This window comes from Drosophila hydei, unplaced genomic scaffold (genome assembly GCF_003285905.1).
Source record: "Drosophila hydei strain 15085-1641.00,03,60 unplaced genomic scaffold, DhydRS2 tig00000131-arrow-arrow-pilon, whole genome shotgun sequence".
Classification (NCBI taxonomy): Eukaryota; Metazoa; Arthropoda; class Insecta; order Diptera; family Drosophilidae; genus Drosophila; species Drosophila hydei.
In genome coordinates, this window is record NW_022045671.1 from 182,868 (window position 1) to 199,450 (window position 16,583).

At 40.0% G+C, this 16,583-nt stretch overlaps 2 protein-coding genes across 3 annotated transcripts; both read left to right on the forward strand.

Moving 5' to 3' along the window:
• Positions 1-1,531: 1,531 nt before the first annotated feature.
• On the forward strand, positions 1,532-4,677 carry LOC111597353 (actin-5C). 2 transcript variants are annotated; one of them, XM_023312001.2, is made up of 2 exons: positions 1,532-1,684; positions 3,506-4,677. In XM_023312001.2, the coding sequence occupies exon 2, from the start codon at positions 3,514-3,516 to the stop codon at positions 4,642-4,644; it is 1,131 nt and encodes a 376-aa protein (XP_023167769.1). In that variant the 5' UTR covers positions 1,532-1,684; positions 3,506-3,513; the 3' UTR covers positions 4,645-4,677. The 2 variants fall into 2 exon arrangements, with proteins under 2 accessions (XP_023167769.1, XP_023167768.1); XM_023312000.2 differs by lacking the exon at positions 1,532-1,684 and adding an exon at positions 2,935-3,101.
• A 2,397-nt stretch (positions 4,678-7,074) lies between these two features.
• On the forward strand, positions 7,075-16,126 carry LOC111597332. The gene is made up of 13 exons (XM_030223097.1): positions 7,075-7,173; positions 7,259-7,544; positions 7,604-7,840; positions 7,907-8,016; positions 8,667-9,037; positions 9,109-9,179; positions 9,255-9,380; positions 9,459-9,684; positions 10,473-10,751; positions 10,815-11,529; positions 12,015-12,251; positions 12,329-12,475; positions 15,852-16,126. The coding sequence occupies exons 1-13, from the start codon at positions 7,119-7,121 to the stop codon at positions 16,109-16,111; spliced, it is 3,120 nt and encodes a 1,039-aa protein (XP_030078957.1). The 5' UTR covers positions 7,075-7,118; the 3' UTR covers positions 16,112-16,126.
• The last annotated feature ends 457 nt before the right edge of the window (positions 16,127-16,583 follow it).

The following is a 16,583-nucleotide window of genomic DNA, read 5'->3' on the forward strand; positions in this document are numbered from 1 at the left end:
CGTGCATCAATGTATGTGTTTGTTGCGTGCTAAAGCGGTTGCTTTTGATATTTTCTAGCTATTTGTGCGTCATTTTAATTCAAAATAGGCAATTATTTAAACAATGATTAGTCAACCGGCAATAGTAAATATACACGATTGCCTATAGAAGAATGCGTCCGCTAGCCATGTATGAGCAATTGCCGTTACAAAAACTCAGAGCGATTTGAACGAATACTTACACAGCCACAAACACTCAACCGCACACTTGCTCATTTATATGTATATATGCATGTGGTTGCATACACTCATACATGCATGCATACATACTTATGTATGCTGCATGTTTTATGCAGCTTTCCCCTCTTTGAGTCTGACAACCACTCGCACTGCACTCTTTCACTTTTAACACTGTTGCAAGAGATACAAAGAAAGAGAGAGAGAGAGAGAGACAGAGAGAGCGGCTTTTTCAATGCAATTAGCAGTCTGTAAATATGTCTTATACAGAATTTAATCTATGAAATATTATAAATAGTTGTCAATAATGATAAGAACTATTATTTAATCATTTAGCACTAGTCAATTTTTAAAAATACCTTTTCAAAATCTAGTAAAACAAGCCATAAACGACTCAGAGTAAAGTTGAGTCAGCATTACGCTGAGCACCAGCAAGTGAATGAGCGAGCGTAATTCTATGTAAGTTAGTGTGTGTGTGTATGACTGAGTGTGCCTCCGTCTCTTTTGCGCAAACGCGCGGTTGACGCATCAACTGGCAGCTGTTTTGGGCTGGCGCCGTTATTGCTATAAACCGAGCTTTAAAACTAGATAACTATGTCGACTAATGAAGACCCTGCATTTCTATTTTGCATCAGATAATGCCCATAATTTCAAATAAGTTGTCTTGTTGAATTGCAGTTGTTAGACAAGGACATCTAATGACTCAAAATCATACTGTTATTACAATTTGGGTTGAAGGAAGGTTCATATGAAAAATTTTCAGAGGGTCAAATAATTGTAGTTGTGCTTACAAGAAAGAATTGAAAAATACTTTAATTGTACGCAACTTATATATTATATAAATTTATTTGTATTTCGCTATCTGTATTTGAGATAATTTTGATTAAGAGTCACAAACATAATCGAAGCTTACGCACTTTGCTGCATGCTGCAAAACGTTCGACAAAATGACGCAATCTGATGGCCGTCACACCCGAAGTAGGGAAATATGCTGTTTCATACTCTTTGTGAGCAGCATATGAACACGCATAGGTACACACACACACACACACGTATACGTTTATACAGGCGCAAACGCACACAGGTTCGTTGGTGTATGTAGAGAGACATGTATAGGCGCACACAGATACGGGGCAGCACACACACACTATCGCTGGCAACGGGGTAAAAATTGAATTCATACCATATATGGTAAAACGCTAGCCAGGCTGGAGAAGTGTGTAAGTGGCGCTGATAAGGCGCTAAGTTACTGTGCCGGTTGGGATGGACGGATACCGGGCTTTATAAAACGGCAAACGCCGACCAGTTTTCATGTCATTACAGTTTGAGTTCTTGTGCAGTGTGGAATACACCTCCCGACACAAAACCGCTTAAAGCAGCCAGCTAAAGTCGTCTACACGAAAGACACACAAAACCGAAAGACTTAATTTATATTTATTTAATTAATTTTAATCAAAACAGACCAAATGTAAGTATATTTACATCAGTACCAAGCAATCCAGCCAAACAAATCCTACAACAAAAATCAATACACTTTACAAACTGCAATAAAAAATCGTGAATAGAGTATATTATTCTGCAATATATACATATATATTTTTTTTAAATAAACCAATTTTTTTTATACAAGTGCTTGTGGAATATGTGAGATAACGTCAATAAAATTGACCATCAGATAATTGAAATCGAAAAACGTAATCAAAATACCAAAAACCAAACCAGTATCACACTGATATCAAACAAAAATAAAAGTCACGCGCTTGTGGAAAAAACAACTCAACAATTTTGTTATCACAAACAATTTGTGAATCGATAAGATATAAAAGCTTATTTCGTAAGCGCTAGAAGCTAGCAGAAGAAGAATGCAAATAGCATATACACGCACACGCACCCAACACATATTTATGCAGCTGTAGCTGTGTTTATATGTGCGATAGATCAAGTGATGGGGCGTGCCCTTTGCGAATTTCGAAAACTCCAATAAAACTTGAAAAGAAGAAGAGCATATCAAAGAAACAAGTGGTGACAGTTTTTTTTCAGTTATTTGCAATTCAATTCGCAAACACTTTCTTTTTTTCCCACGCTTCAATTAACTTTCATGGCAAACAATTTGAAAAGTAACGGCCAAATTGAAGACAAAACAAATTCAAACACATGCACAAAAATGTAGAAATATATATGTATATATATACATGTGGATATATGTATGTATATATATTAATATATGGTATATTTTTATATTTGTACATTGTGCATGTGTGTACAGCTCACGGAGCAAGTGACGTAGGCAAGTTGGCTAGATATAGTCAAAGAATCACGTCATTAAAGTTATTCGGCATTTCTTGAATGCAAAAATGCCGGTTTTTTTTAATGAGCCGCGCTAAAATGGAGAAAACCTTCAACATTGTCAACCGTTGGTTTTGCCATCGACGTCGCCGTTGCCACACTACAGCGCGTGAGAGAGCGAAAGCGGCGACAATTTCCAGCTCTCCTTCACGACGATTCGCTTCGAAACATGACCATATATGGTCACAAAAGTTGGCAAGCCAAGCGCGCTAATCGTGCGCTCTCTATCGCACGCATGCGCCAGCATAGATGGCGTGCGAGCGAGCTGGCAGAGCAGCGGCGCGCTCGCACAGATATCACGACGACGACGACGACGTCGCTTGAAGCAGCGCTTGAAATAGCTGTAACTGGCATTCTGTCGTTTGTTCATTCCTCTTTCGGCAGTCAATCGGTGCGGTTGCATTTTTAGTCAGTCTATTGCCTCGTCGCCTCCTACCAATAACCAAGTGTGGTTTACAAATTTTTCAACTTGAATTGCAAAGTTTCAATTCAATTTTTTCAAACAATTTTCGTCGTTTGTTGTTAAATAAAACAAAAAGGTAATAATAAAAATGAATATGAATAAAAATGCAGAGCTAAATGCACTTTCTTAAAAACATAAAAAAAAAATTCGGTGCCGGCTTGAGTGTTGAATTTTTTCCGATTTTTTTTCTTCGTGCAAATGGCGGCCATTTTATGCGACTACGTATACACACACACATGCATGCTCAGACGAGAGCGGCTCTCTCCTTTGGCCACTTGCTTGGCACCGGCATATGCCGTGGTGATATACTCTCGAGCTTTTTGTCAAGTTGTTGATTTATGTGCAGGGTGTTGCCCCTCAGCTCAAAGAGAGCAAATGCAGATACACACACACAGATACACTCGCTCTCTTTTTTATGTATAGAGAGTGTGTTAAATGGTGGCCATTTTGATTAATTTTTTTCTTGTGTGTTTTTTCTAGCTTACAAAATGTGTGACGAAGAAGTTGCTGCATTGGTTGTCGACAATGGCTCCGGCATGTGCAAGGCTGGCTTCGCTGGCGATGATGCGCCCCGCGCTGTCTTCCCATCGATTGTGGGCCGTCCACGTCATCAGGGCGTGATGGTCGGTATGGGCCAAAAGGACTCGTATGTGGGTGATGAGGCACAGAGCAAACGTGGTATCCTCACCCTGAAGTACCCCATTGAGCACGGTATTGTGACCAACTGGGATGATATGGAGAAGATCTGGCATCACACCTTCTACAATGAGCTGCGTGTGGCTCCCGAGGAGCACCCCGTGCTCTTGACCGAAGCTCCCCTCAACCCCAAGGCCAATCGCGAGAAGATGACACAGATCATGTTTGAGACCTTCAACACACCCGCCATGTATGTGGCCATCCAGGCGGTGCTTTCGCTCTATGCTTCCGGTCGTACCACTGGTATTGTCCTCGATTCTGGTGATGGTGTCTCCCACACTGTGCCCATCTATGAGGGTTATGCCCTGCCCCATGCCATTCTCCGTCTGGATTTGGCTGGTCGCGATTTGACCGATTATTTGATGAAGATCCTCACTGAGCGTGGCTACTCTTTCACCACCACTGCCGAGCGTGAAATTGTTCGTGACATCAAGGAGAAGCTCTGCTATGTTGCTCTCGACTTCGAGCAGGAGATGGCCACCGCTGCCTCTAGCTCCTCCCTGGAGAAGTCTTATGAGCTTCCCGACGGACAGGTCATTACCATCGGTAATGAGCGTTTCCGTTGCCCCGAGGCCCTGTTCCAGCCCTCGTTCTTGGGTATGGAGGCATGCGGCATCCATGAGACCACCTACAATTCGATCATGAAGTGCGATGTTGATATCCGTAAGGATCTGTATGCCAACACAGTGCTGTCTGGTGGCACCACCATGTACCCAGGCATTGCTGATCGTATGCAAAAGGAGATCACCGCCTTGGCCCCATCCACCATGAAGATCAAGATCATTGCACCACCAGAGCGCAAATACTCCGTATGGATCGGTGGTTCCATCTTGGCATCGCTTTCCACCTTCCAGCAGATGTGGATCTCCAAGCAGGAATACGATGAGTCCGGCCCATCCATTGTGCACCGCAAGTGCTTCTAAGCAGCAACACCAACCAACAGGGAGGAGCAGCAAGTGGAGTGGCAACAACAACTTCTATGTGGAGCTGCACGCTATGTTATATTCACACATCATCTTCGTCGTCGTCTTGTTGTGTTCTAGCATTAATTTAATTTATTTCACATGAGATATATGATAAATGCATAATATTTTTTTGTTTTTTTTTTAATATACCTTTTAATATAACAACAAATTGAGAACAACAACAACATATTCTCTATGCCATTCCACTTCTAAAACAAAAATCCACAACTACAACATGACACATATACACACAAACACATATGCGTACACTCCCTGCAAGGAAGAAGCAGCAGCAGATAAGCGACTAAAATATTCCCCTTCAAAAAAAAAGAAGCAAATAAAAGACAACACACAAAATATGCAAAACACAAAAACAACACTAAGAGTTTTGTAAAATTTCAAACACAACCTTATGTATTATTTTTTAATTATGATGTAATTATAAACAACAAAGTGAAACAAAAATATGATGGAAAAAAAACTTAACCAACTCTGTTTTCTGTTACTTTATGCCTCCCCCCTCTCTCACTTGATAACTTCCCCTTTTCCCGTAACTACGTTTGCTCTCACACTGACTGCCTAACGTTACGCTCATTTTCGCTCTCGCTCTAAACTCTTGCTTTGCCGGCCGGCAAATGCATTAATACGCACACAGCTTACTCACTCACATATTGATATGAACGTTCAAGTTGCTGGGGAAGTAAATCCGACAGCCAGTTGCGCGCTCTGTGTACTTCTTTTGCTGCACAACTCCCTTGAAATTTTATATAAGCAAAAATTTGATATATGTATATGTACTTTTTTTTGTATTTTCTAATTGCATGCGTATTGAATGACTATAAGTTTACGCGTAAAAATGTTAATTAAATTGTGTAATGCAAAAGAAAATTGTATTCTCTTTTACATATATGCATACATGGATGTAAGAGTGCCTATGCATATTGCTGGAAAAGAATAGCGTTCTGTTGTAAGTGTGAGGGGGTCAGCGAACTTGTCGAGCTTTCGTTTCTCTTGAAAACCTACCCAACATGCACGCACAGCTGGTTTAAGGTTGCGTTCTCCCGCTCTCAAAATGCAGTCGGCAGTGGAACGCTCACAGAGAGAGAGAGAGAGAGGAAGAGAAGGAGAGATATGAGTTTATGTTAATGACCTTAAACTTGCAATGTGTACCATTCCATATGAATACAAAAGCAAACGAACGAGCGGACCCATCTCACTGCGATTAAAGTTCCGTTTCTAACCGCTATCACAATTTGTTGGCATCGTTCTGAAAGCTTTGCTTTTTTAAATGCTTTTGGTTTAATAAATTGATTTTGTGCCACATTTGCCTAACTATGGAAGACTCTTAACTGCAAATGGTAATTTTCCATTCTTCTGTTTTATTTTTATCGCAGCATATCAAATTTTATTTACCGTTTTCTTGTGGACCAGTTGTAAGCATAGTTGAGCCTGTTTTTGTCTGAAGATATCGTATCACACTATTTATAGAATTAGCTGCATAAACTAAGTATTTCTATGTGAAAGGTTCTACCACATACACATATGCAAATTCAGATGCGTATAGATATATATATATATATACATATATACCTATTGATTCAATTCGTTGGATTAAACATGAACCGGATGACACTACCGTACTTCCCCTATATACATCTCGGCTCCACCACAACGAAGCTTGAATACCCTGCAATCAGTGGAAAATCTATGAGACTGAATTCAGACACAATCTAAGCGACAAGTCCTACAGTTAACCTCATGGAACTCGATAACTATACGAGTGAGTGGCATAAAATTTTTCATACGGCTAGTCGTAAGCCATAATAGTGAAATTTTATTAAGAAACTTGAAAAAATTCAAACGCTTTACTATGAATTCACTCATAAACAAAATACCAACTCTCGTAACTCAGCCACTATGCACACGAGACTACTGAAACTTGGTATGCACATAGCTATATATAATAAAAGCTAAATTATATTAAAATACCGAGCGCAGTTTGCTAGCAAATCGAACAACTAATAAAATACCAACTCTAAAAACTTAGGAACTATGCAAACTAGACATCTGGAATTTGGTATCCAGTTATGTGTGTGCATAACATAGCTGAAGGTAAAAGTTCTTAGGCATACCCCTGCTTAAAATTATAAAAAAAAAAAAAAAAAAAAAAAAAAATAGATAAATGATTATAAGTGCATGCCTAACAGTGGCGGATGGATACTTTTTAGAAGGTAAGAAAAAGATGTCCAGGTTGGAAGTATTTTACTTTTGTAATTTGCTGCTCTTGTCTGCAGTTGAATATTCAGCAAATTGACACGCTGCCCCAATCGAAGGCAATTTGCATAATGGGGAACGTAGTCCAGGTACTGTTTAGCCGAAATTGACGATCAGCTTTTTAGACTTCGTCTGGTATTCGATTCGTGCTTAACAAAATGTCGATTGCAGCTGCGTTTAAGGATCAGGAAATCTTTTTGACCGGCGGCACGGGTAGGCGAAGCTATAGCAACTATATCTATACATATGGCTGGCCAGATATATATTTATATCGGAGACATCGATTTTCTTTATTAAGGGTTCGTTGGCAAAGCGCTGATCGAGAAACTTTTGCGCTCTTGTCCGTCGCTGGGCAGGATCTATGTGCTGTTGCGTCCGAAGAAGGGCGTTCCCATCGAGCGGCGTTTGGAGGACTTGCTCAATTCGAAGCTCTTTGAGCGCCTGCGCCGCGAACAGCCCCAAACAGTGTCCAAGGTTGTGCCCATTGCCGGGGACTGCATGAAGCTGGGTCTGGGCATTAGCGACACGGATCTGGCCAAGCTATCCAACGTCACTGTGGTCTATCATTCGGCTGCCTCTGTGCGGTAGGTGGAAGAGCGCTCAGGCCTAGCTGCAGCTCAGTTCATATTTCCGTTCGTTTCAGCTTTGATGATCCCTTGGGCTCCGCCATTTTGCTGAACACTCGGGGCACGCACGAGCTGGTCAAGCTCGCTCTGCACTGGAAACAGCTGAAGGCCTTCATTCACGTCTCCACAACCTACTCGAATCCAACGGTCATCGATGTCGAGGAGCGCATCTATCCGCCCTACGCGGATTGGCGCACGACAATCAAACTAGCTGAGACCTACGATGGGGAAACTTTAGATATTTTCAATATGAAGTAGGTCGATCTGGGCTGAAGCTATCAGTATGGTATCTCACTCTCTTTCTTTTGACACCCCCTTAGGTATAGCGACTTTCAACCAAACACGTATACCTTCACCAAAAGTCTGGCCGAGCATGTGGTCAATGACTACAAGGATCAGCTACCCATCCTCATATTCAGGCCCTCAATCGGTAGGTGTTCGGCTTATGTGTGTAGAAGTGCTTCCAGTAGTTGTGTGGACTTAGTATCTTAGCATCTTTTTGGTATAGTTAACAGATATTGGATAGGACGGCCAGAAAAAAGCTTCATCGATGATCTGATAAGACCTGAAATATTTTCAGCCGAAGTTTTGAAGAGTCCATCAATACTTAGACTTTGGGCTTTGCTCGTTCCGAGCTATAGAAAACTGATTTTGATTTGGAAACATATTTATTTATGCAATTCGAATCTTCTAGAAAGCTAGGCAGAACCAATTAGTATAATTTCAGTTTAGCAGTTCGATTCTATCTAGTATTCGGGTATTCGACATCTTTCAAATATTATCTAGAAAGTTCTACTTCTAGAAAGTTTGATACACGAAATAAGCTTTCAAGCTCGACTAAAATCTGCTTACTCTCCAACTTGGCAGACTTTTTAATGTTTCCATACAGAAGTAAGATCTTATTCATGCGAGTCTTACCATCGTCTATTTCTTTCTCTTTCTCTCCCTCACTCTGTCTCTCCCTCCCACACTCTCTCACTCTTCCTTTTTCTCTCTCCCTCTCTCATCTCATCTTCTTGCCTCATCTCTCGCTCTCCGCTACCCAATCTGTCTCTCTCTCTCTCTGCACCCCTCATGCAGTCATCTCGACGCTGGAGGAGCCCGTGCCTGGTTGGGCGGACAATTTCAATGGACCCACCGGCATGTTGGTCGCTTGTGGCGTCGGCATCTTACGCTCCCAAAATTGTGATCCCTACATTGTGGCCGACTTTGTGCCCGCCGATGTGGTCGTGCGCGGTCTCATCATAGCCGCTTACAACTATTTGAAGACGCCGCCTGCCAAAGACAAGCCCATCGATGTGATCAATTGCGCCATGGCTAGTATCGCACCCATTACCATGGGCAATGTGATAGACATTGGTAAGAGGTATATACGCCAGAATCCGTTCGAGAAAACGCTCTGGCTGCCAGGTGGGAGCATTACGTTATGTCCTGTGCTACATTTTGTTCGGGTGAGTCTACAATCTCTACCTCTCTCTCTCCCTCTATTGCTCTATCGCTCTATCTCTTTTCTTTGGCACAGTTTATAACAATGCACATTATGATGGCCGTTGTGGTGGACACGTTACTGCGTTTGTCTAATGAGAAGCCTTTGTAAGTTTACCGCGATCCTCCGCGTGATTTGCACTGTCCCTTTTCTTCATCCTCTCGTTCTCTCCTCTCTTGCAGCCTTCTGAAGCTGCAGCGCCGCATCTTTGCCGCCTTTGCTGCTCTGAAGGTATTTGCCAACACTGAATGGCATTTCGAAAATGCAAATTGCCTTGCTCTGCACGAGGTCGTGCCCATAGATGAAGTGTGAGTGAGACAGCAATGGCATCTTCAAGTCGACATGAATTTCGAAAATCTTTCTACTTTCCTGCTGCTTTGTTTTAGACCGACCTTTGGCTTCCTTCAGCATATGAACGTCAATTATGTGGACTTCTTTCAGAATGGCATACGCGGCGCCAAGGAGTTCCTGCTCAATGAGAGTCCCGATAGCAGCAGCAAGGCACGTTTTCGTATCAAAATCTTCTATGTTTTGGACTATTTGCTTCGCGCCATAGTTTATGGATTTTTGCTGCGTCTCGTTTATCGTTACGCAGTGCGCGTTCTCTTGCCCTAATGCCAGCATTCTCTATAGAATATTTGTTGCCTTTTTTGTTTACTTTCACTAGAAACATTTTTTTTTTCTTTATTAATTTTATGGGTTTGGTAAAATAAAGTTGTATGCATTAAACGCAAATAACATTTTCGAGTTTGAATCTACAGTTGAGCTGGCGCCATCTGGCGTACGTGTGCGCCGGTTAACAGCTGCAGCCGCTGTTAATTATACAGAGCAGTGTTATCGATAGCCCGTCGATAGCAAGCACATTTTGAGTATAACATAATGCCGCAATAACATACGCTTTGCCAAAAAGCAACTAATTTTGCCGTGAAAAAAAGTGAGAAAATATTGAAAAATGAATACCTACAAAACGCTAATAAATAAATAAATAAATATAGTCAAAATGCGTAAAGCCTAATCGAATGTGAGAGGCATAATTCGGCGTGCTGTATAATAAAATGCTTAAGTTTTGCGCTGGCGTCTTTTTCCGCAATTAGCTGCTAAAATACACTGAAAATAAACAAACAGCAACACAAACAACAACAAATCATTTTTGAATTGGCATTGCAACAAATGCAGAAGTGTGTGCAAACAGTTAGTTAAATTTATTTGTTTGTTTGGTTGCTTAGTTTTATTATTATTATTATTACAATTCTTTTGTGTGTTTTGGGCACACGAGAACGCGCAGTAGTTTCAGCGGGTTAATTGGATTAGGCAGCAGCAGCGACAGCAGCGGCGGCAGAGGCAGGCGCATTGAGTGTCTTTCGGTTGCGCGAAGGGGAAAACAGAGTTGTTGATCCCGGCTTCAAGCAATGGCCACCACACAGCAATATTCGTTGCGCTGGAATAACTATTTGAGACATTTGACCTATTCACTGGACAATCATCGGCTGAACGATGATTTTGTCGATGTCAGCCTGTGCGTGGATGGGCGCAGGATCAAGGCCCATAAAGTGGTGCTCAGCTCTTGCTCGTCCTACTTCAAGGAGATATTCAAAGAGAATCCACATCCGCATCCAGTCATTATATTTAAGTTTATCAAATTCGAAGATCTCAATTCCATAGTCGAGTTTATGTATCAGGTAAGCGGCTGGCAGCTAATTAACTCACCTTTGGTTGAACAACGTTTATTTTGTATTGAATAGGGCGAGGTGAACGTGCAGCAAGAGGCGCTGCAATCCTTTCTACAAACTGCCGAGCTGCTCGCCGTACAGGGCCTCACAGCCGAAGAGAAGGAGAAGCCGCAAATGCCGGTGGTCCCGCTCATTAGCGAACATAAGCTCATCAAAACGATACCCAGCACAATACGCGCCGTCAATGAACAGCAGCAGCAGCAGCAGCAGCAGCAACATCAACAACAGCAACAACATCAACAGCAGCAGCAACATCAACAGCAGCAGCAGCAGCAGCAGGTGACTGTTGCAGGCAATACCCAAACGATCGAAATACCAACGGCCACGCTGTTGCAGGCAACGGCAACGGCAACGCAAGTACAAACGCAGGTGGCTGCTGTTGCGGCTGCTCAACTGCAGGTGCAGCAAACCCAACAGCAACAGCAGCAACAACAGCAGCAACAGCAGCAGCATCATCATGTACAAAGCACCCAGATACAGCACATTCAAGTTCAGGCAGCGCCGCCTCAGCAACAACAGCAACAGCAGCAGCAGCAGCAGCAGCAACAGCAGCAGCAGCAGCAGGCTGCAGCGCAGGCGCAGCACCTAACTATCACCAACACGGTGTCGCTGCCAGCAGCGAATACCGTTAAGAAACGAAAGATCACCTTCTCCGATGATGATGACAACATCTACACCACCGAAACGGTCGACTATGCCGTCAAGGACGAACAGACCATTGTGAAAAGTAAGCAAAGCCATGGAACTACCTGGACAAATCAATTAGCTGGCATATGCATAAGGTGTACATAGTAAATATACTCAGCCAGTCAGTAACTGTCTTCAACTTAACTCAATGTATTGACTATTATTGTCTGTCGAATCAGATTCCTATCACATATATCTGCGAGCATAGCATGCATCGATGTCTGTACAGCTCAGATTTAAAGCTAGAAAGTTTGCATTAGCCTTAATCTAAGGCTATTGGAAGACTCAAGCTAAGCCTAAGTTCGTCAATAGAATAGAAGTTGTGTGCCGAGAAGATAAGCCAATTTGTTAACTACAATTTCCATCTCAATAGTTAGTAGCACCTTATCTATAGCTTTATACCTGTTAAACTCGATAACAATCTAGTGCAAGTCGAAGCCTCAAACTCTATGTCTATCGTAGTCCACAGCTAATGCCTGCTGATTGAATCCGTTCTAATTGATTGTACTTACAATTTGCTTGCAGCTGCGGAGATGACATTTTTGCGCGGCGCCGTTAAAATGGATATACCCGATTATATAGTTAGCGAGGTGGACGATCGACTGTCAGATGGCGCGACGCCGCAAACGTCCCAGGACGCAACGACAGCGGCTGCACAGACTGTCGCCCAATACTCATCCGAATACGAGATTCTGACCGAGTCCGAAATCGAGGAGAAGTATCAAGCGGATCCCGACAATGCAGATATCGCCATCGAGATGAGTGAGTGGCCGTGCCATAGCATATATATAATAAATTTGATGTGCATTAAAACTAAAGTCAAACTCGTTTGCTTGCAGCTCGCCTGCTGGGCACTGAGAGCGGCGCGACGGCCACAGCCACCGCCCAGGCGGTGCTCGAGGATCCAAGTGCCCCGACGTCAGGTGCCACAACCACCGTCTCCGTGACGCCTGTGAAAACGGACAGCAAAGCCAGCGGCACGAATGGTAAGCTCACTAAAAATGTCTCAAGACTAAAGACTGGAGATCCAAGTTATATATATATATGTATATAGCAGATCTTTGTGCCCTTGTAAACCAGTTAGAGAAAGTCTCTACAATTCTACATCTTTATCTATATCTTTAGTTAATAAATTCGTGAAGTAAGATCTATTATATTCACAATGAGTCTGAGAGTTGAGAAATAATACAATATCTTAAGACTGTAAGTGTTTAACCTAATAATATAGCTAACAATAGCTAAGGAATGTCCACATTCTTTCAGTATCAGCCAACACTAATTGCAGTTCTATAAATAGAATGCTTATGATTCTCAACTAGTTTAAGTCTCAAGTCTCCAAGGACTTAGTGAAGTTCCTTGAGTATTCTTTCGCATGTTTTATGTTTTTATATTTTAGCTTAACTACTATAATTTCGTTACTTTTATTTAGTTAATTTAATTAAACATGTATATATATATATAGTAAATGTTTGCTCTGGCTGGTGCTGGACGTGGAGTGTGTGTGAAACATGATTATAAATTTCTTTATTGTTGCTAACATGCTTATTCTATTGTGTTTATATTTGTCTTCTTCTTTTTCTTATCTTGGCGTCGAATATGTCTCCAAAGTGCTTGTCTATATGTTTATATAAATTTGTGTGTGTCGAGCAGGGGAAAAATAAAACAGAAAATATAGTAGAACAAATAAGACTGAGAGAGTATCGAAATGAAAAGTGGCAAGTCGCAAGCAAATTGTCCTAATTGTGTCCTATTTTTCTGTATATTTTTAGATTCACCCAATAATAAATGGACAGAATGTCAGTTTTGCAAAATGGTTATTACCACGGTGAATCTTTGGAGACATATTCGCACCCAACACACGCCCCAACCGCCGCGCAAATGCGATCTCTGCAATAAGAATTTCAAAAACAAATACAGCCTGCGCGAGCACATACGCATCTCCCACGAGCAGAAGGTGGCCATTAAAACGGAGAACTGATGGACGATCTTTCAGGTGCAGCATGGCGTCAATTGAACAGCCGCACGACACAGAAAGAGACAGAGGCAGGCAAAGAGCGAGAGAGAGAGAGAGAGATAGAAAATTTCGTCCATTAGAAAAGCAAATGCTAAAGTGAAAGACATTTGTGGCACCAAAATCGATAACGATAACGACTTAAAGAAGAAGCAGAGGCAAACGCAAAAATATAATGTTTAAACACTTTTCCAGTCATTAGCACTTACTTTGTCCAAGTTGTTTAGCATAAGACCTAAAGTTAAAGCAAAATTACGAGATGCGATCTGCGTTATATAGAAACATATATATATATAAAGTGCGGCAGCAGATCTGTCTTAGCTATGTATATACTATATATAATTTGATATATATTTATGTCTTAATATCTCTCAGCATGTTTTGGCTATACCAAATGGTATATGCAGATATATTTATATATATATATATTCCTGATACATTGAAGCAAGTCTATAACATTGAAATTTATTTATGTATTTTAGTTAATTAGTTAGCCAAGTAAAGTCACATAACTGTACATACGTATATAGCGCGTAGACTAAGCTTATATATACTATATAATTTCTAGAGCGCCCGAACCAAAGCCAGAGCAGGCTGACAGTTCCCAAGCACCCACAGTCAACATATATGTTATATATATATATATATATATATATATATATATATATATATATAAATTTATATATATATATATATAAATTTATGTTTTTTGCTCAACTTGTACAAATGAAGGGAAAAATATAATTCACATGTATATATGTATATATATATATATACCTATATATATATATATATATATATATATATTCATTGTATATTCTAGTTTCTTTTATACTATGTAACGTATTTAAATACAAATATCGAACGCGAAAATAACAAAAAATAGTTAATTGAAAATCAAATTCCCACACACATGCTAAAGATAAAGATAAAGATTAATATATATATATATATATATATATATATATATATATATATATATGTATATATATCGATATATATATGTACTCTTAGTTAATTGAAAGGCTAAATGTTAAATGAAGAGCACATGCGTATTATATATAGATATATATATAGATATATATATATATATATATATATATATATATATATATATATATATATATATATATATATATATATATATATATATATATATATATATATATATATATATATATGTATGTATATATCGTATCGATTACAACAAATTTTTGATGTCAGATCATATATTATATATAGAGCAAAGAGAGATATATTGGAAGCGCCACCTGGGAGTGGCTCACTTCGGCTAGCCGAAGTCTATGTACCCTTGCAGAATTGCATTCACGTGAATTGCCAGTCATACGATAAATATATAGTATATATATAAATAGTATAGGATATATATATATATATATATATATATATATGCTATATTTCAAGTTCATAGAAAAATATCAAATTCATTGTAGTTTTTTTATACGAGAAAGACGTTTTTTACAATATCTTATGAATGACAGCTACAGCTGTGTCAGTTAAGCTTTAAAATTGGAAATGCAACGGAATGGAACAGTCGTTTTGTACCTTACATGTGTAGAAGACACCTTAGCTTAGTTTTGTGTGGGCAAATATGAAAGTGGAACCAAATGGAAATGAAACATACGCCAAGATAGCGAAAGCTGAGCAGCTAATAACTGAAACGCTGTGAAATGAAACACTCTAGATACGCGCACTGACGCTCAGCTACCAAGCAGACTGACTAGTACCAAACTCAAGTTTGGAACGAAACGGAATGGAATGCGTCCTAACTTGCATCTAGCTTTCGCTTGCTTGCGGTATGAAACACTTGCACGTTGCCGCCACGCCCCGACAACTTGAACTGCAACAGAATGGAATGGAACAACAGTTTGACAGCCACTAGAGTTGAGAATTCAATGAAAAAAAAAATAGTAAAGATAAAATTTTATACCAACTGCCTCTGCAAGGGTAGCAAACCATTTCTATTTAAAAACCAAAAACAAATTTTGCAAAACATTTGAAATTTTCGTATCTCGTGTAATGAAATAGAAGTAAAATGTGAAGCGAACCAAATATGCATGTATATAAGTAAATATATATATATATATATATGTATATATATATATGAAATGAAATTAAAATTTTCGTCTCCTTTTGATAAGCAAAGAGCAAAAAACGAAATAGGAAATTCTTGCGAGAATCACAAATGAAATATACACAATAAAAGCCAAGAACCATACGTATTTCCAGCTTAAAGGCCACACTCTCATTTTTTGTCTTGTTGTTACTGTTAATTTGCACAAATATTGTAAAGCTTTAATTTATTTTGAATGCACTTTGAATTGTTGCAGCTGTGGCCACCGTGGAGGACAGCTCGCCCGCGGGAGTTGCGCTCATCTGCAGCTTCTGCAAGCGGCGGCTGCAGTCGATGAATGCACTGAGGCGGCACATTGCCTCGCGGCACTCGGAGATCCAGAGTAAGGAGTACGAGTGCTTCATATGCATGAAGAACTTCAAGACCAAATGGTCCCTGTCCACGCACAATTCGCGCTTTCATCGTGATGCGCGCAGCAGCAAGGAGCTGACCAAAATCGAGTTTGCGGATCAGTAGCTAAGCTAAGCTCATGGGGAAGACAGAGAGAGAGAGAGAGAGAGAGAGAGAGAGAGAGAGAGAGAGAGAGAGCGCGAGATCTGTAATATATATAAATTTATATATATATAAATATATTTAGTTAAGATCTATTTTGTATGCAACAAATTAAGATTTATCATATTCCTGAATTTTATCTAGATAACTGGATCATCTAGCCATTGTAAATACTAATTTTGTCTAATTTTCTGAAATTTCCAAATTTTTAGCCTACAAATCAAAGGAGTTGCCCTGCCTTAACTTAAATCAATTGCATTTCCATTCGTTTCAAAGGCAAATTAACTTTTCAACAATTCCCATTTTCATACGTTTCATAACAAAGGCAAAAGTAATTCCGTATGTTTCATTTCCATTCGTTTTGAAGGCACAGATAAGTTCTCAGTTCCATTTCATTTTCAAATATAAATACAAATCAATTTTATTTCAATGCGAC

What these genes read in the sequence shown, in the direction of transcription:
- LOC111597353 (XM_023312001.2), top strand. Translation starts at nt 3,514, where the DNA reads ATGTGTGACGAAGAAGTTGCTGCATTGGTTGTCGACAATGGCTCCGGC.
- LOC111597332 (XM_030223097.1), top strand. Translation starts at nt 7,119, where the DNA reads ATGTCGATTGCAGCTGCGTTTAAGGATCAGGAAATCTTTTTGACCGGC. An exon ending in CTTTTTGACCGGCGGCACGG is followed by an intron (nt 7,174 to 7,258) that starts GTAGGCGAAGCT and finishes TTCTTTATTAAG; the next exon opens with GGTTCGTTGGCAAAGCGCTG. An exon ending in AGATATCGCCATCGAGATGA is followed by an intron (nt 12,252 to 12,328) that starts GTGAGTGGCCGT and finishes GTTTGCTTGCAG; the next exon opens with CTCGCCTGCTGGGCACTGAG.